The sequence below is a fragment of the Ananas comosus genome, linkage group 3 (assembly GCF_001540865.1).
Source record: "Ananas comosus cultivar F153 linkage group 3, ASM154086v1, whole genome shotgun sequence".
In the NCBI taxonomy this organism is placed as follows: Eukaryota; Viridiplantae; Streptophyta; class Magnoliopsida; order Poales; family Bromeliaceae; genus Ananas; species Ananas comosus.
The window spans coordinates 9,267,287-9,288,039 of NC_033623.1; the positions used below are offsets into that span (position 1 = coordinate 9,267,287).

The 20,753-nt window shown below is 36.9% G+C and overlaps 3 protein-coding genes across 3 annotated transcripts; 2 read left to right on the forward strand and 1 right to left on the reverse strand.

Moving 5' to 3' along the window:
- LOC109707792 lies at positions 4,339-5,216 on the reverse strand. Its single transcript, XM_020229324.1, has 2 exons — positions 5,204-5,216; positions 4,339-4,990 (listed from the first exon to the last, which is right to left on the reverse strand). The coding sequence occupies exons 1-2, from the start codon at positions 5,214-5,216 to the stop codon at positions 4,356-4,358; spliced, it is 648 nt and encodes a 215-aa protein (XP_020084913.1). The 3' UTR covers positions 4,339-4,355.
- LOC109707968 (CTL-like protein DDB_G0288717) lies at positions 8,138-14,659 on the forward strand. The gene is made up of 3 exons (XM_020229517.1): positions 8,138-9,355; positions 13,339-13,687; positions 14,114-14,659. The coding sequence occupies exons 1-3, from the start codon at positions 8,364-8,366 to the stop codon at positions 14,375-14,377; spliced, it is 1,605 nt and encodes a 534-aa protein (XP_020085106.1). The 5' UTR covers positions 8,138-8,363; the 3' UTR covers positions 14,378-14,659.
- On the forward strand, positions 19,751-20,287 carry LOC109707793 (pentatricopeptide repeat-containing protein At1g20230-like). The gene has a single exon (XM_020229325.1). It carries the CDS (start codon positions 19,751-19,753, stop codon positions 20,285-20,287), a length of 537 nt encoding a protein of 178 aa, XP_020084914.1.

A 20,753-nucleotide genomic window follows, 5' to 3' on the forward strand; every position in this document is an offset into this window, starting at 1 on the left:
AAAAAAAAAAAAAAAAAAAAAAAAAAAAAAAAAAAAATGTCCATATCAAAACCTATGAAGACCCAAACTCCTAACGTGGGTTTGGAACATATCCCTAGCTATCAGCTTGGTCAACGGATCAGCCACCACCCTAGTGGTGGATATGTGTCTAAGAATGACCTCGCCTAGCCTGATCATCTCTCGAATGTAGTGAAAACGGNTTTATATATATATATATATATATATATATATATATAGGGAGAAAGAGAGGGAGAGAAAGAGAGAGAGCTAGGTTCCCATGCTTTCGAGAGTACGGTGGTCTCCATTATTGTAAGTTGTTTTCGATGATTGGACATCCGATTCGGCGATCGGTTTTGTTAGACATGATCTACGTTATTGGAACTATCTAAAATCCAAATTTCATAATTTTTTTACTCCATTTGCCTAGTAAATGAGTAGATCCAAAATGAACAGCTGAAAATAAAAATCGCATAAAAAATAATGATAAAATACTTAAATTTTAAACCAGAAGTATTGATATTACTATTGATATTAAGTAGAATTTTCTATCAAAGNTTTTTTTTTTTGAGAGATAGGTAGCGCGCTACCCGCTTCGTTTATTTCATTTAGAAATAAACTTAGCTGGAAATGTGAATCAACTAGGATTCGAACTTGGGACCTCGGGTACCAACCACCAAGCCCTTTGCCACTTGCTCTAGGGACGGTCGGTATATTAAATAGAATTTTCTATCAAAGTTTTATATAGTTTAGATTATTCTACACCGTTGAATTTAAAAACGTGTCACATCGACCGTTAAAATAGTCTTTTTTGAGAGCTTTTGACCACTTAGTAAATAATATTGAAAAATTATAAAATTTGGTTTCTAAATAGTTTCAATAGTATAAATTATGCCTAACGAAGGCGATTGTCAAATCGGATGTCCTATCATTGAAAACAACTTATAAATTGAAAACCTCCGTACTTTCGAAAGCATACTAGACATACTATTTTATATTGAGTAAGATGCTAAATATCAAACACCGTAGAGATGTTTTAGTCTGGTACAATCAAATTTCCATTGAATATATATATGGCACTGTTGCGTGCCATTGCAGTTAATATTGTGATAATTTATTATCTTTTTCATTAAGTTTACTCATATTGACATATTCATCTCGTATCTTATCTTAATTTTTGCAAGGTTGATTCTAAGTTAGTTTTCCATCCAAAACCCTCACGGGCGTCCAACCTTTAGATAGCTACTCTCATACTACTGTCAAATTAAAAAAAAAAAAAAAAAATTGAAGTGATGAATTTTTCCATCAATTATTAGGTGATAAGTCAAAGAAAATAAATATAAAATGGCCATTAAGCATGATGATCAGCGCTCCTCTTGACAAATTAAAAATAAACTTTCAGATGAAATTTTATTAATAAAAAAATTAAAATCAAGAACTTATTTACGGTAATAAGTGAAAGGTTAAATACCAAATCGGAATAAGGCAAATGATTTTGGGGATACATGTAAATTTCATCACATCAACTGTACTAATGAAATCCATTAAAAAAAAAATTGAATTGTTTCCTACGAAATCAATTAATCTGTATACATGCAAATTTTTGGGGGAAAAAAATTGAATTGTTTCCTACAATATGTGTACAAACGGTATATGTTGAACAATTTATACAAATGTATCAACTATTTATATAAATATTGCACTATTATAAGAGAATGTTATATTATTTAAAAAATAAAGAATTAAAAGAAAAAATAAAAAATATTTTTTTGTATTGGAAAAATCGTATCGTCATTGTTATAGGAAATGTCAAGAACCAAAAAAAAAAGAAGAAGATAATGAAATTACAATATTAAGATGAACTTACACTATTTTCAGAAGAATTGTATTGTTCGAGAGGAAAGCTGCACTCCTTGGACGAAAGTTGCACTGTTTGAGTGAAAGTTATACTGTTTGAGACAAAAATTGCACTGTTCGAGATGAAACTACCACTTTTTGAGCGAAAGTTGTACTGTTCGAGACAAAAATTATACTTTTTGAACAAAAATTATACTATTAAAAATTATTTGAAACTAAGTTACACCATATAAAATAGAAGTTACACTTTTTAATACAAAATTACACCATTTAAAACTATTTAAGGCAAAGTTGCATTAGTTTCAAATAATTTTAAACGGTGTAAGTTTCAAACTGTGTAACTTAGTCTCAAACAATGCAAATTCTATTTTATGTGGTGCAATTTATTCTCAAATAGTTTTAAACGTTGCAACTTTCATTCAAATAGTGTAATTTTCATCTCAAGCAGTATAACTTTTGCTCAAAGAGTGGCAGTTTTGTCTCAAATAGAATAACTTTACATAATTGTCTTCCCAATATAAAATAATTTTTTTTCTTTTTTTTTCCTTTTATTTTTTATTCTTCTTTTTTTGTCATCTACATCTTTTTTCGCTATCACGCTCTCTCCTTTGCCCTCTGCCACAGCCACCACCCTCGCCAGACACGCTCTCCCACCCTATCATCCTTAAATCCACCGGTACCTTCGTTGTTGTCGCTATCCACGGCCATATGCTCCGCTGCAAGCTCACCTAATGTGATATATATTATATCTGAGTCGGCATCGGTGGAGGTGTGGCCAAGATAAGAGAGTGGAACGCGGCGTAGATTTTGGGGCAGTAGAGCATAATACAAAAGAAGATGAAACGGGAAGGAGAATGAGAGAAAGAATGTGACACCTCAATAGTCCCACATTGGATATAGTTATGACTAGATGTGAGAGTATATAAGCTTAATTGGGCTAGGCAAAAATAACTGGGTTTAACCATTTTGGATAGGTGGTTGGGCCCAACAAGTTATTATTGCTAGCGGGTCGGGTCGTTATATTTAGTATCAGAGCCAGTTCACTAGCCGGAACTGTGAGATGAGTCTTGGCTGAGTCAGGGTCGGTGATTGACAAGCTAAGTCAGGGTCGGAATGACAAAGGCTAGCAAGACAAGTCTCACATCACCTGGTGATTTTGGGCTGTATGTGTTTAGGGCTGATGATGATGTCAGGATCTAAACGGGAGGAGTCTATGACACCCTAATAGTCCCACATCGGATAGTTATGGCTAGATGTGGGAGTATATAAGTTTGATTGGGCGAGACAATTAATAATTGGGAAATGGCCAGGTCGAATTAGCAAAATCCAAAATAATGGCCTATTTTTGAAAAAATGCAAAACCAGTAGATTTTTTATGCAAATTGGCATTAAAATTGTCAAATTTCTAAAAAAGTACATATGCGAAGTCATAATTGCACATATTTTTTCTCAAGAGACAAGAATCTGATTTAGTGCAATTTTTTTTTAAAAAAAATATATAATTAGTAAGACAAAATAGTACAATATTCTTTCAAATTATATAGTATTCTCTCTCAAATAGTATAATATTTGTATAAATGGTACAATATTTGTACAAAATTGTGCAATATTTGTATAATTTATATGTTGTATAATTTATATGCTATATTGCGAATAATATATACATACAATTAGTATAACATATTACAATATATTATAAAAATGATAATGTATGTGTATAAACAGTATATATGTTACACAATTGATACAAGTGTTCACACCATTGTGCAAATATTGTACTACTTAGATAACTATTACATTCTTTGTTCTTTACAAATTAAATTATATTGTATATTAAAATAAAGTGTCAAATTTTTAAAAATTATTACTGTTAAATCATAATTGCATGTACTTTTTTTTAAAAGATGAGAATCCTCAATTATTACAAAATAGAAAAAACTAAATAAAATTAGTAAGTCGAAAGAGTGCCTCATTCTCTCCTCAGTATAATATTTGTATAATATAGGTGCAACGTTTGTATAAAATAGTACAATATATGCGTAATTCATACAATCCATACCAAATATACTAATTGGCAGTTTAAAAAGTATACGTGGCGGCATTTCCCTTTTTACGAATTAAAAAGAAGCCAACATAAGGCATGGGCCAATGGAACCTTGCCACGCGTCCTAAGGTGTTTCCTTTTTTACGAATAAAAAAATTATTCTCAGATTTTTTTCAAAAAGTTTCCAGATATGGCTCATTTTTCAACGAATAAAAAATGACAATCCCTTTGTTTCTTAGCTCCTTCCCAAGGGTGGACCAGCTTGACAAGCTCCTTTTCAAGAAAACCCTCTCTTTTCCAAGATATTCTTGGAATTTTTCAAGGAAGCTCTTTCCTTCCCAAGAAAATCTTCCTTCTCAAGAAAATCCTCTCCTTTTTGCTCTCTCTCTCTCTCTCTCTCTCTCTCTCTCTCTCTCCTCCTCTCCCCTACTCTCTCTCTCTCTCTCTTCCGTTCTCTCTACCTTAACCCAAAAGCTTTCATTGGGCTCAGAAAGTGCCAATGCCGCCCCTTGCCTTTCCCCTCTCCTCCACCTCCGAAACCTGATCTCCATCTCGACAACTTCACCCCCTCCGCCTCCGCCGCAGCCGCTGCTGCCGCCGACCTCGAGAACAGCCACAGCGCCGCCCATCCCCGCCTCTTCGCCTCCCCCTCTCCTCCTCCGCTGATGCCATGACCGGAGGTGACGACGATCGATCTGGAGCGCGGGAGCTGGAATCCGATGGATCTGGAGCGCTTGAAGGCGGGCTCGCTCTCGATGAGGCACGAAACCCTCCCTACCGCCCCGATCCCCAATGCTCCCGAGGATCTCGCGTAATCGGCAGAGGAGGAGAGCAAAGAGAAGGACGACGACGAGAAAGAACAGGAGGGGAAGCAGGGGCAAGAGCGCAGCGGCGGCAGGAGCGGCCACGGAGGCCACGGCGAGGGCCGCAGGGACGTCGAGGGCCGCGGGGGCGTTGAGGGCGGAGATGTCTGCCGCCGAGGGGAGGGCCAGCGCGCGGGTGGAGAGCGAGCGGCGGCAGACGAGCCAAGGGGTAATGAAGGGATAGAGGTTGGGGCGGCGGCGGCGGTGGTTGCGGCAACTAATTTAAGAGCTGCGTCGCTCACAAACAAAATTGTATTAGGGACACAAGAGTCACTATACTATTTTGTGATTCCTTTTAAGAGACCTAACATTTACTTGAATAAATGAAAGAAAATTAAATAAAGTTAGGAGCATATCAAAATCCAAAATTATAACCTTCTATTTTAATACTACATTAAATTATAAAAAATAATTATTTTCTCTGATAGCTTACACTACCTACCTAAGAATAACATTTTTAATTTATATTTAATAAGTGCACAAATAAAATAGATTTGGGGTATAATACAAATTATAATCTCATGATTAGTTGCCTAAAAATGATTCAAGTGAAAAAAGTTAATTTTATAAAAGTGGCTTTTAGGAAAGTAATTTTTGAATTTCATTGTTTGGTTGGATATGAAGTAAAAAATAAAAAAATTTGGTTTTGATGATTTCGATTGTTTGATTATTTGATTATATTAAAAAAGTAAAAATATAAACAAACGACTATAAATTAAATTTAAATTTAAATTTACACTTGGAATTCAAAATTAAATTTTAAAATTTAAATTTAAACCTAATTGTGATTAAAATTTATAATTAAAATTTAAGACATATAATCAAATTTAATTTGAATTTAAATTTTAAGTTATACCTTATAATTAAAATTAAATTCTAAAATCATATTTCAACTTAAATATTAAATCTTAATTCAAATTTGAATTCATGATTTGACTCAAATTTTGATTTACTATTTGATCATAAATTTTGAATTCAAATGTGAATTCACAATTTCAATTAAAATTAAAATTAAAATGTGAGTTTAAATCATAATTCAAATTGAACATTCGAATTCAAAGTTCAAACAAAATCTTATTATTGAAATTAATTCCAAATGCAAACTATCTATTGTCACAAACAAAATAACTTGTAAAATGTCACTTTCTAAAATTAGTACTTTAGGTGTTCACTCTCGGCCAACCAAATATAATAAAAGAGAAAATAGAAAATTAATCTCAAAACTATATAAGAGAAAATAATAAGGACAATTAATAAGGGACCCAAAAGCGAATCAAAATAAGAAAGGAAAGATGATATTTGTTGTGGCTTAATTTTAAATAAATCTCTAATATAAATAATTTATATTTTTTAATTTTTTTAATTATTATTTATTAATTATTATTGTATATTTATTGTAATTTTTTTCCCACAGTGAAGCGCAGGTGTTTAACTAGTATGCACAATCATACACTATATTCAGATATATAATATAGAGTCCGGCTACTATGCTATCGGTAGCACGGAGCGCTCCGTGCTACCAAATTGTTTTCGATAATGCGGCTTCCAAATCGACCATCGGCTCCGTTACACTTGATCTACACTATTTAAAGTATTTGGAAACTAAATTTCATATTTTTTTCGTCATCATTTGACTAGTGATCAAAAGATCTCAAAATTGACAATTTTAACGGCCGATGTGGTGTGTTTGTAAGTTTAACGATGTAAAACAATCCAAATGCGATGAAAATTTTATAGAAAATTCGTTTCACTATTTAGAGTAAGATCAGTATATCTAATCTTGAATTTAAATCTTTTATCATCATTTTTCATGAGATTTTTATTTTCAGCCGTTCAATTTTAAACTATTTGTTTGATAGGTAAATGATATCGAAAAATTATGAAATTTAGTTTCTAAATACTTTCAATAGTATAGATCAAGTCTAACGGAGCCGATCGTCGATTTGGAAGCTACATCATCGAAAATAACTTGGTAGTACAGAGCGCTCCGTGCTACCAATAGATAGTAGCCTAGTTCTATAATATATTATGTATAAATAGTAGCATGTAATAATTTGCCCCCGCGAGAAAAACTTCAATTTATATAAAATGGTGCAGTATTTACTCTCAAATAGTACAACATATTAATTTTCTACATAATTTGTAAAATATATTAATTTAGTACTCTAGTTAAAGATAGGTTCTAACAGCGAGATACTTCAAACAGTAAGGTACCAAAGTAAAATTATGCTAAATGCTTCAAAATTATGCTAAATGCAATTGAAGCTTTTTCAAAGTAATAAATATTACCATAAAACCAATTATATAAACTCAGTACCTAAAACATTAAACTAGCATAATATGAACAAAAACATGAGAAAATTAATTACTTAAACACAACAGTACACCCCAGCTCACATTATGCTTTCGACATTGCATACTGACGTGGCCTAACACAAACATCTAGACACCTCGAATTAAGGCCATACAATCGTGCCAAAACCTTCTTAGCTAGACAAATACAACTTTCAAGTACGACCAAACTCTTTGATTGAAATAAATATGAAATCTAATAAATATCCCAGTTAAACCCTAATTAAATTTATATTACCGTTATAATAGACTAAAAAATTACCATCTATAAGTGTAAATTTTTCAATCTAAGAATTTTAGGATTTACAAAAATTTAAATAAATTTTAGTAAAAAAAAACAAAGTTGATAAACAAAGGAAAGAAGATGAGCTCTTGCATGAATAAAGTACACACAAGATGTATATGTCTAGTCTAAGAGTGTATAAATAATATAACTCAATAGATAAATACCGATATACTAATAATTTAAATAATAAAATTGAATTTGCCAATTACTCGCAAATACTATTCTATTCAGGTATGTTGTTATTTTTCTAAAATGCTGTTCGCCAAAAAAAATACTTGTATTGATCGAAAGTAAAGAAATTATAAAAATATGAGAGTTGAGTGCTTCGACGGATTCTCCGTTGTGATTTGATGTACTTGAAACACGTTATATTTAACATTGTAAAAAATTACATATCGCATGTATTTTCTTTTAATTTAATTTTATTCTTCTTGTAATGCTTTATTATTAAAAACTTCATATATAAACCAAATTTATTTTTTCATATGTATATTAAAATTAAAAGTGAAAACTATACTAAAGAAGCAAAAAAATTATAAATTGTTGTTGCGTATCTTTAAGATTTTATCAAAAGACGTGCATGTTATTAAGAAATAAAAAATCAAAACATATAGAAAAAGTAAAAGGTTAGGACTACTTTTGAATTATCTAAAAGATTAGGTATCTAAACAAAAATTACACTCTAAAGCCTATTTTCGTCATTTCGCCTCTTTCTTCTCTCCATTTCCTTCCATTGACCATGAGAGCTCCAACCGCCCATCCAAGTTCTCCACTCTCTCTCCTCACCGCCCCTGCGAAAAGACAATTCTACCCCTCATTCCCCGGCTTCGACACCGCCTCTCGAAAGCCCATTCTCGTCATTTCACTCTCTTCTTCCCCTCCCCTGCTCCCCACCTTTCACTTCCCCTCCTCACTCCACCTCTCCTCTCCTCTCCTCCGTCCATGATCCTCTGATCACCGTCCGATGGGGAGCGGCATCGGCGAATCTCAGCCGTCCATCTACCCCGACCCCGCCCCCCTCCTCCTCCCCTCGTCGTCGTCCGCAACCTCCGAACCCTACCCCTCCCCCATCTCCTTCGTCCCCTCCCCTCGCCCCTTCCGCGACCTCCCCCTCGCCTCCCTCTTCCTCCTCCTCTCCCTCTCCACCCTCTCCCTCGGCCTCTTCGCCCTCTTCCGCCGCAACCCCGACGCAACCCGCGCCGACCTCTTCTACTTCGACCCCTCCACCTCCTCCTGCGTCCTCTCCGACCCCCGCCTCTCCTCCTCCCACTTCTCGTCGTCCTCCTCCTTCGTCAAGGATCTAACCCTAACCCTAGTCGCCACCTTCCTCCTCGCTGCCCCGATCGCGCTCGCCCTGCTCTGGATCCTGAGGCGATACACTAAACAGGTGGTGTACGCCGCGGTCCCCTTCTTCGTCCTCACCCCCGCACTCCTCAACGCCTACTGGTTCGCCGCGTGCACGCTCGCTGAGGGGTGCCGCGCCGCGTTCCCCCTCGCCTACCGCGTCCTCGTCCTCGTCTTCGTCTTCGTCCTCGTCGCGATCATCCTCTGGATCGTCGTCGCGAACTGGTCCCGCGTCGAGCTCACGATCCACATCGTGCGGGTCGCCGCCGCGGCACTCGCGGAGAACCTTGCGCTGCTCGCGGTGCTGCCGCTGCTGGGGTTGGGGCTCCTCGTGTACTTCGCCCCGATCGTGGTGTTCCTGGTGTTCGCGACGTGGAACGGGGAGGTGGTGGCGAGGGAGAGGGAGGGGGCGAGAGGGGAGCGGCACTACGCGTGCGTGTGGAAGCAGGACGCGTGGGTGCCCGCGTACTTCGCCTTGGCCATCATCACGATGGTGTGGTCCGCGGCAACGATGGTGGAGGCGAAGGTGTACGTGATCAGTGGGACTATAGCGCAGTGGTACTTCGCCAAGGAGGGGACGAGGCCTACTAAGAGCTTGAGGAGTTCTTTAAGGTATGATTGGGTTTGTTCTCGGCTTCTTTGCTTTTTTCTTAAAAAAAATTAATTGAGGTTTGAATTAATTTTTTGAGTGAGAGGTGTAGAAATTGGATGACTATTGGGTATACTCTGTTTAAAAAGTGTTTGCATGCATATGATATCCGACGAACACTGAAGGAATCCCATAGCTTCTTGGATCATGCCAGAGGAGGTAAGAATGTGGATGATTATCGAGAAGAAAAAGGCGATGTCCTACGCTCTCTCTATAATATCTTAAAAGACTTATAAAGTACTATTTTATGTAAAAGCATAACATATTGCTAGTTAAGCAGTTGATTTTTATTGGTTTACCCAAATTCTTACCAACTTAAAGCTGTTTTTTGGTATTTAGGAAATATTAGTCTTCTAGTTTGCGGGGAAACTGATGAAATTTGGAAGCTATGAATTGTCAAAGAAAGGTTGAACATTTTTTATCAGGGAATGTCATTTCAGATCAGTTTGCCCTAATAGAGCGTTTGGCAATTAGAATAATTTCGAGCATTTGCTATAGCGTGGAGCAGCAAGCACAAAACGATTTTGAGACTCAAAGTAGTGCTTCTGATTATGCATTTATGCTGCAGTAAAAACCTGTCTAGAGGAACTTAAAATAGTACCTTTTCTAGAAGCATTAGTCAAACCACGCATCATTAAACGGCACTACACCTTATAATATGGTCAAACAGGTCATTAGGATCAATGTTTTGAGATGTAATTAGGATTATTAGGAGGACTGTGCTAGCACTAGGAGCTCCAGTATAGGAGCCATCATTTGCAGATTTTCATGGGCTGTTTGCTGATTTTATTCTTGTCTTGTCTATGAGGCATGGTTTTAGTCGTTAAAAAAAGGTAAAATGGTAAAAATGTATAAAACTTATCTCAACTATCACCCATTTGGATTTGTCTACCTAACTTTTAAAAATTTTGATTTTACTACCTCACCTTTTAATTTATTTGGTTTGAGTCAATCAGTGACTCTTTAACTTCAAAATTTAAATGCATCATTTATTTTTACAGGTTTGATTAGTATATTAATCCAATTTGGATAACTATAAATTCATTAAAGTAAGCAATTAGCTTAAATTTTATATCTGAAGAGCCATCAAATCACTTAAATTAAAAATTTTGAAAGATTGGATAGGCGAATCAAAATGCTCTAGAGTTCAGGTAAGTTTTACAATTTTCACCTTTAAAAAAATGGAATTACTTTTTTATCATGCTTTGCAAAATTCCATTTTCACACTTACATATATGAACAGAAGAGATGCCTTTTTTGTCAAATTGTCTGGCACTGAAAGTCGTTTTTTGATGTTTTGGCTAAAATTCCAAAACTAGAATGGAACATTTTGGATTCATTAGGTGCCGATACGATTGTGAGACCTTTCAAAAATTCAAATTGAGTTGGATAGAGTCTATAGAGACCTAGTTTTAAAACATCTACTCAAATTAATTGAAACTATCTTTTAATGCCTAGTATTTTATACATAGATTGACCTTGCATACTTATTTCTTTAATCTTTCTTTTTTTTGGTATTTTTGATATACAACAACATGATTATTAAGAAAAGCACAAAATATCATTTTGTTATCATTATTTAATTTTATTTATATTGATCTCTTTGAAAAGTGAACCCTAGGACTGCTGAAATTGCAGAATTATCTAAATCTGAAGTCAGAGCACGGACCAAAACCGAAGCTGATCGTTGGCGCCAAGCTTAATGTAATAATTCCAACCACTAAATCTCATTATTTCATGCTTATGTAATGAAGAAAATAAACTGCCACAACTCTTCTGACTGATCTATGTAGAAGATGATGTTTGGCTGCGAAGGGTTGAATATCGAAATGTTATGATTCTTTGATAATTTGGGCATCAAAGTACCTTGAGGCCATTTTCTTATTTGCGCTGTTCATATAGTATATCAGATGTTAGCTAACTAGAATTATTGGAGTTCTTGGAAGAAATTGTAAACCAATCACAATTTGCTGAAAATGGGACTAAACTTTTCTCACTGGCATGCAATCCTTAGCTCTTGACATTTAATGCTAAAATACATTTAGTTGCATAGAGCATAGTTCCCCACTTAAAGTAAAAGTACCTTGTGCTTGACTGTCTCTACATTATCCAGATTTGACTTCAGTGGACTTCAACTGAGAATCTGATGGATTCGATTTGAGTAAAACAGTTCTCATAGAACCTTTAAGTGGCAGGATATGATTGAGTTGCCTCAATTGAACAAATAGGATATACTTGTTGTGCAGCTGAAAGCTAGAAAATGATATTAAATTCCATTGTGATTTTAATTCTATTTATATTGATGTTGTTGAAAAGTGAAAACTGGGACTGCTGAAATTGCTGAATTATCTAAATATGAACTCCAAGCACAGACTGAAACCGGAGCTGATCTTTGGCACCAAGCTTAATGCTACAACTCCAAAGGTCCAACCACTAAATCTCATTATTTGATGGTAATGTAATGAAGGTAATGTAATGAAGAAAATAAACTGCAACAACTATTGTGACTGATCTATGTAGAAGATAATTTTTCGCTGCAAAGGGTCAAATATCGAGTTGTTTTGATTCTTTGATAATTTGGATATCGTGTTGGCTATTTATTATTGGCTAAAATAGGTCCAACTTCTTACCCCATGATAATAGGCTTAGGAGACTGATAAGTTGTGTTGCATGAGCCCAATATGTTTAGTAGGGCTGTGATCTACAATAGATCTAACAGCAAGTGGCCCAACAATAGACCTAACGCTCATATGGGTTGAGTCAGGTCGAAACCCGTGTGCATTATAATTGAGCCCTTGAGTGCGATGAAAGCGCCCTTTCTATCAGCACGTGCTTTTAGGTTAGTTGGTTAGCGCTTAGGATTCGCATATCGAAGTAACTTGAGGTTATTTTTCTTATTTATTCTGTTTATATAGTATCTGAGAAAAGTTAGCTAGCTATAATTAATGGAGTTCTTAGAAGAAATTGTATATTAATCACAATTTTCTGAAGATGGGACTGGACTTTTCTCACATATATGCAATCCTTAGCAATTGAGGTTTATTGCTAAAATACATTCAGATGCATAGAGCATGGTTCCCATCTTTAAGTAAATCACCTTATGCATGAATGCCCCGTGTTATCGAGAATCGACTTTAGTGGACATCCACTGGGAATTTAATGGATTCAATTTGAATATAATATGCTTCATAGAAAATTTTAGGTTAGGAAGGGGTTGCTTTGCCTCAACTGAACAAATCAGAAATGTTTATTGTGTGACTGAAAGCCCAAAACTCCACTAAGATGTTGGACAACAGCTAATGTTAGTGCATTGATGGGCCCAATATAATCCATGTTTTGTGTCGTTCATATCTTAACTCTGCCTGGCCGACATCTATGTCTTAGGCATCACTAAAGAAATAAATAACCCATACTAGATCCTGCCTGCTCCTTGCAATTCCAGAATTTATCTTGGATTTTACTGGAATTGAATCTGGCCTAAAAGCACTAGAGCCTAGAGGCTGTTTTCCAGTTGGCTGTCTTAAGAGGTCGGGTGTTCAATCCCTTGAGTGGGCATTAAAAAATGGGCCTCAAGCCCCCAGCTTCTTGGATTATGAAATAGTATAGGTTTAGGTGTTATGGGGTCTAGGGAAAACAGTTCTGTGCTTTACCCACCTAGATATTTATTAGGACACTAGTACTAGATTTTTCTGGATTACACCATCTTTCGAAAAGAGAACAAACCACTAAACGTTACATTCTTAGTTATTCCTGCAGTTCTATATTTTTCGTAACTTGTTTATCCGATATTGTTTTTGTCAAATAGAGAAGTGGTTGAAGGTTTTCCAGACAAAGATCTAATGGTCTTTCTGTTGCTCTTCTGATTGAACACAAGAACTTATTCTTCTAATTTAGACATTTCTCCTGGATTTAACTGTCTTAATTATTTTTCTACTTAATTATGCAGGAATGCTTTTGGCCCCTCTTTTGGCACAATTTGTTTCTCAGGAATGGTTATGGGTGCCGTACGCTTTGTACGTGCTGTTGTAGACAGTGCAAACCAAGAGAACGAAACTCGAGGATTTGTAAACCTCGTTCTCAAGTGTTGTGCCAATTTTTTGTTCTTGGCATTTGACTTTGTCAACAAATTTACTATAAATTTTGCTGCAATAACGGGCGAAGCTTACTGTTCTGCTGCGAGGACGAGTTACGATCTTCTAAAGCGGAATCTCTTGTCTGCTGTTTTTGTTGAGACAGTCTCCACACGCGTGCTAATTGGGATAATTTTTGTCCTCTCAGCATTCTATGCTATTGTGGTAAGTTCTTATTTCTATAGCTGTAGTCCCTGTTTGTTCCATAGAAGGCAACACTAAACTGATTGTCATCTAGTAATGAAATTTCTACTAGTTAACGACAACTTTGATTAAATAACGGGTAAGAGGATCATCAGGGTTACATTCTTGGTAACCAACTGACCTTACTTTGTGCACCTAATAACTTGTTCTATTGCTAGCGTAAATATCTTGTTTGCTTCCTTGTCAACTATCTGTATATGCACTACTACTAGTGTTGCAGTCTCACTTTGATTCTTAGTATTTTTCTTTTATTTTGTTTAAATTTTCTCTGAGGCTCTCAATTACTTACGAGCTAGTTTGGATCACCAATAAGGTCTAACCATTAATTGATAACACTCTCTAAGATACATCGTAGCAGATCTTTTATATGTTTGCGCCTTCCAACAGGTCTGTGCAATCCTAAAGGCTGTCAGCGCTCTGGGTGTCAAGATGTACTTAGTCGCAGCACTTGCATGGCTTCTTCTCATGGTCGTGTTGGGTTACTTTGTACATGTGTTGGATAATGTCGTCGACACCGTCTATGTGTGCTACGCCATCGATAGGGACAAGGGCGAAGTGAACAAGCAGGATGTGCATGAGGTTTATGTACAGCTCCCTCTTAGTAGGAATCACCGGCCCCCTCTTAGCAGTAGAAGTCCATTAATAGTCTAAAACTATTTGCTGCTTATCACGGAGGTGATTTACCAAATAAGCGCTACCAAATAAGCGCAGTGTTAGCCCCTCAAAATGTCCAGTAAATGCATTCTCGAGCTACTAAATTATCAATTTTGTATAATATATTTACATCTGTATTATGCATTTGTAGAAAATATGAAATGGGGTGTGGTGGTTCTTATCATCTTCTTATCTTTGTATTTACAAGAATATACTGGTACCGACTTTTAACTCTATAGATCTTTACTCTTAATTGATTTTATTTTTTATTATTTTGTATCTGTGTGTTTCTTTGTGAACTTGGATATATTTTCTTCCATGATCATGTGGGTTTATGGCTGTTTGTTGTTTATTTTTGTACGCTTTGCTATTCATTAGCATGGATTCCTGACCAAACAGGGCTCAGAAGATTTTATGAAATCTTGTGAATAATAGAGCAACTATATTAAACATGTGTGGATATATTTTCTAAAATACAACTGTCGTTATTGGCCAAACTCATTTTTATAGCGTTACATCCGAATATAGTAATTTGTCAAAAAAAATTTGGGCTTATTGGAAATAGTGGTAAAGCATAGGATTCAAATTGAAGAAAAATTTTATCCAAGAAGATAATTGAGACACAAGTTAAAGTGCCAGTGAGAATTCTGTAATGTAGCTTTATTTATATTAATATAGACTTTTTGTATAAAAAAAATTATAAAGCATAATGATTTGACACTTATGCTAATACTCCCTCATCGTTGCCACGGTGATCTAATCAACCATGACTCATGGTAAGATAGGCTCTTTCAAAAAAATGGTACAATTATTGTTGGTGTTGGGCCGAAAGAATAGGATTTTGGAGTGGGAGGCTAGGCTCTTCCAGAAGAATTTAGGATTCTTGATCGTCGGTGGTTGGACCGAAGATTAGGATTTTGCTCGGGACTGAAAGTTAGGGCAACTGAGTATAACTGGTCCAAACTATAAAAATTATGGTCTTGCTTAGGATCGACAGATTAGGACAATGAATTGGATCAAGGATTGACGAGCACTATATTGCAACTGAGTACATAATAATCAAAATTTTAAAATAATCAACCAATATGCAATGTGTAGTGTTCCTGACTTTGGATAGGGTGGCTTCAGTATTAGTGACTGGTCGACATCTCTGGAGAGTGTCGGACTGAGTCGGAGTCAATTCTGCACGGAATTGGATGCAGAATTGGACTCGCGCATCCTCAATAAGCAAAACTAGAGTTTTGCCAGATTCGGGCGCCCAGAACATTTTTTAGGGTCGCCCAGAAACGAGTGTTGAATTTAACTGAAACTGGAAGCCAATTCGGATTCCATGTTCCGGGCGCCCAGATGTGGGTCCAGCAAATTCGACATCGTGAATATTGCTTGCTTCGACGCGTGGCAGGCGGTAGGTGAGTTCCGCCGGAGCCATTTACGGGCGCAGCACACGCGCGAGCGAGAGTCCGAGGAGCCCGTTTGTGCAGTCGAGATATCTGGTCCCCAGAACATAGTTCCGGGTGGCCAGAAACGCGCGTTTCTGCATGAACTCTGGTTAGCAGCTGTTTTCTCTTGAGGCTTATCTATCCCTCCAGTAGCCTATAAATACCCTATTATGCGTCCCCATTGAGCTCTTTTTACCTGTTCTTCACAGAGAACTTAGATTTTGATCCCAAATCCCTCCAATCTTTCCATTTTGCACAAGATCCACATTTCGCAAGAATTGCAAGGTGCTGATTCTGCAGTTCTTCGCGACGACCTCCAGTGTTTTGGCTCGTGCGCGACGTAGGAAGGTCGGATTTCGACGAAACTTGGTTTGCTGGATTCTAGACTTCCAGAGGAATCCACGAAGCCCTGAATTACAGATTTTGGTTGAGGTTAGCTTGGTCGAACTGAGGTTTTCCTCTACTGCTGTTGCTTTGGTCAGAATTTGCCAATTTTTGAGTTTTCTTGGGGTGAACTTAGGAAGCAGGGGCTTTGTGGAGCTGAGTCACTTTCCCTATCAACTAGTACTGGATTTGGAACCCTCTCCACTTGAATTGGAGATCATTAGGTGAGTTTTGACATTGGAATTGGATAAATCCAAGCTTAAGGCTGAAATTGATGATTTTTATTGGATTTTTGGGTGAATTGTAAATCCAGATCTTGAGGGGCTTTGTTGCTGCTTTGGAGGTGTTTCCAGCAGTGTTGCTTCAGATCCGAGACCCTCTTGCTGCCAGGATTTGCATTAGAGGTGGGTTATCATCGGTTTCGCTCCTAAGTGCATGTTTAGTCGACGTGTATAGTTCGGTTCTTGTATATCATACTTTAATTCCTCGATTAGCATCTTGAATGTAATATGAATGTAGAAGCATGCTGAAATAAATATTTATATTATACATGTTGGACTTGAAATTTGACTTAGGAGAAAACCTGCGTTTTGACCCGTCATATGCTTAAACTACCAGATTTAGCTCTAGAAGCCGTGATTCGATTGTATCGTTGCAGCATCAGTGCGATGGATACCTGGGGTAGTTTAGAAGGCATTTACGCTCATGCTGGGGTGCCGAGCTTATTTTTTAGCAGAGTTTAGGCTGTTTCGGGTCGTTGGGTGCCGTTCGGATTAGCGATGGACCCATATTCTTGTTTTGGTCACAGATTGTGCCGAGGACACGTGGGTTTGGTTTGTAGACCTGTTTTGATCCTGTTCACTTGACTTTGGCTAGTTGGAGCCTGATTGAGCTCGACAGAGATACGCTGCATACTCAGTTGGGTAGCGCCCACGAGTGCCACTCCGGAGTCAGGCTTTGTGCTTTCGCGTTGGTGTCGCTCATGCCGGTTGGACTTGCTCTCCACGGACCAGTTGTGTGGATAGATCCTGATAGTTGCAACTGGGCAGGGACGGGTGTGTTCACAGTCCCAGGGACGGGTATGTCTACAGTCCCGATTGGATTGGGTCAGATTTGACATTTCCTACAGTTGGTTAGTGTAGAGCATGATAGTATAGTGATTTGTAGCGGTTGAGTTTATTTTCTGCTTTTTGGCTATTCTTGCTCCCTTCTGTAGACTTAGTGGGTGGACCGATGTTGTTTTGGGCGGTACCCACTGAGGACTACTTGTTTTTACAGTAGTTCTCACGCCCAGTTGTTACCCCTGTTTTGTAGAGCCACAGGTTTCGGCTGCTGCGCCTTCCGCGGATCAGGATCGAGGCAAGGGCGTCGCGAGTTAGAGCCCTACCCGACGTGCTGAGCTAGAGGTGCCCCTACTGCAGGTAGATGTTTTGTTTCGAGTTTATATACATAGTGGACTTAACTCGCCAGTGCGAGTAGCTTTGTATTTTGGATTTGGACTATGTATATGAAACTCAGTTTGTTTAGCTTCTGTTTTCTCTAACAGCTCTCTACTACTGTTCGTAGTAGTGTTTGATTTACAGGTACAGCTATCGCTTCGTATACAGGGGAAATTTCTTTGTATACGGCGGATTTCTCGGCGGGCCCGGGAAAAGTGTAATCCGGGGCGTGACACAATGCAAATCATCTTTCAAAATCCAAGTATTCAAACTGACAAACCAAACAAAAACTAAATAAAATTCTTTTTAATTTGATTCCATTTGATTTTCCACACTGTCGTTTGGTTTTTTTTTTTTTTTTTGGATTTTTTTTTGCATTTAGCCGGCTCAAACAAATTTATTCCACTCGAGCCCCATTTTGGTATTTTTAAATTGAACGCCATAATTAAATTACCGTATTCATATCCATATTTTAGTCTCTTAATTTTTAACTTGGGGGCTATAAAAAATTATAAAAAGAAATACAGTAATCTAATCACTATATTTAAATATAGTGATTGAATCATCATTATTCACCTTAAAATAATCACATATAATTATTAGAGGCTTGTGTGGCAAGTATAAAGCTATTTATGTTAGGGGCAATTTCATCACTACCCCTCTCAAATATGTAAATAGCATAGATACCCCTGTAAAGTTGAAAATATCATATATACCCCTTCAAATGCAAAAAAATTTCACAGTTACTCTTCCTTCTAACAACTGTAACTATAACTATGGTTAAAGTTTGGTTAAATAAAGGTTGAGTTACAAAATGACTAATTTAGCCCTAAAAAGGTTAGGTGTTATTTTGATAGCAAATAATTAAGGGGCAATTTCATAAGTACCCTTCTAAATTTTAAAAATAACATCTCTAGCACTAATTATTAGTGCGTAAAAAATAAAAAAATCCCTCACCTATAGATCATTTTAAACTAGACCCCTTTAAATTTTATTTTTTAACATTAAGAGACCTTGAACTATTAGTTTTTCTTTATTTTGACTTTACTTAGTTAAAAGTTTTTTAATTGAGATTCCTCACATGAATTTGATAAAATTTTTAATTTTGCTGGGAAAAACACTCAATTGCTAAAATTTTAAAAAAAACACTTAGGTTGAGAGGTTATATATATAGAGACTATAATACTATCGGTAGTACAGCTTGGTTTGCTACGATTTGTTTTCAATAATAGAACATCCAAATTGACAATCGGCACCGTTAAACATGATATAAACCATTTAAACTATCTGAAAATTAAATTTCACGCTTTTCCGAGTTATGATCCTGTCAAAGTGGAGTATAGATGAGAGGGTTTTCATAAAATTTTACTTTATTGTTAACAATAAATTTTCAATTAAAAATTTTTTGTTTGAGCAAATCATATAAGTAATACTCTAATATCGAGAATTTTGATATCAAAATATTTTTAGCATGAGATATGTGAGTTATTTAAATAAAATTTTTAAAAATAAATATTTAAATAGTTAATGTTGAATTCTACTATGGACAAATTGCATTATAACTATGTATAATTTAAAAGCGAAAAATCATAATGAGATTTAACTATTACACTTAATAAACTATAGATCTCTAATTGAAATATTTTAAAAATAATGTTAAATTATTATGTGATTCAAATGTTAAAAATTGATCAGATAATTAATCTTAAATATTACATATTTAAAATGTTGCTAGGGGTAAAATTGGTATTTATAAAATATTGGATGACAACTTGACGAAAAACTAACCTAAAGGGTATCTGTGAACATTTTTGGTTTTAAGAGGGTATTGATGATATTTTTTAGTTTAAAGGGTTATTAATGAAATTATGATTTTTCAGAGGGGTATTGATGAAATTATCCCTTTATGTTAATATAAATTTGCGAGCGCTAATTTGTAAAAATAAATTTTGAGATGGCTAAATGCCAAAAAAAAAAAAAAGAAAAAAATAAAAATAAAAATAAGAAGACTCTTTTACTTCAATTTTCTTCAGTCAAAATCAAATGGAAGGGCTGAATCACTAATACGTTATTAGTGACTCCAACACGCACGCAGTCACGCAGATGCTATGGTGCGGAGTCCCACCGTCTCTTGCCGATCATCTTCCCTTCTCCTCTTCATTCGGTCCCTTCCCCTCCCGCCCGACCCCTTCCTCCTCCCCTCCACCTTCAAGGCCTGCGCGGCCCTCCGCTCCCTCCGCTCTGCTCGCCAGCTCCACTGCATCGCCGCCGTCTCCGGCCTGTCCTCCGACCCCTTCGTCCAGTCCGCCCTCGTCCACGCCTACCTCAAATGCGACTCCCTCCGCGACGCCCACCGAGTGTTCGACAGAATGGCCCCCAGGACCGTCGTCCCCTGGAGCGCCATCATCGCCGGATACGCCGCCGCCGGACGCGTCCACGAGTCCACCAATCTCCTCCAAGACATGCAGACCGCCGGCGTCCCTCCCAATCTGATCACCTGGAACGGCCTCATCGCCGGNTTCTCTCTCTCCCTCTCTCTCTCGCGCGAGGCACCCGCAAAACGCAGGGAGCCCGCTGCAGGGCGGGGGTTCGCTGCGGAGGCGACGCGTGGCGGGTTGAGGGTTCGCCTTTTATTAGTTGTATAGATTAGGATTCTTGATCGTCGGTGTTGGACCGAAAGATTAGGATTTTGCTCGGGACTGAAAAGTTAGGGCAACTGAGTATAACTGGTCCAAAACTAAAAAAATTATGATCTTGCTTTGCTTAGGATCGACAGATTAGGACAATGAATTGGATCAAGGATTGACGAGCACATATGCTATGCAACTGAGTACATAATAAATCAAAATTTTAAAATAATCAACCAATATGCTATGCAAATCATCTTTCAAAATCCAAGTATTCAAACTGACAAACCAAACAAAAACTTCCATTTGATTTTCCACACTCTCGGTTTGGTTTTTTTATTTGGATTTGTTTTTGCATTTAGCCGGCTCAAACAAATTCTTTCCACGCGAGCCCCATTTTGTTATTTTTAAATTGAACGCGATAATTAAATTACCGTATTCATATTCATATTTTAGTCTCTTAATTTTTAACTTGGGAGCTATA

What these genes read in the sequence shown, in the direction of transcription:
- LOC109707968 (XM_020229517.1), top strand. Translation starts at nt 8,364, where the DNA reads ATGGGGAGCGGCATCGGCGAATCTCAGCCGTCCATCTACCCCGACCCC. An exon ending in AGCTTGAGGAGTTCTTTAAG is followed by an intron (nt 9,356 to 13,338) that starts GTATGATTGGGT and finishes TTAATTATGCAG; the next exon opens with GAATGCTTTTGGCCCCTCTT. An exon ending in CAGCATTCTATGCTATTGTG is followed by an intron (nt 13,688 to 14,113) that starts GTAAGTTCTTAT and finishes GCCTTCCAACAG; the next exon opens with GTCTGTGCAATCCTAAAGGC.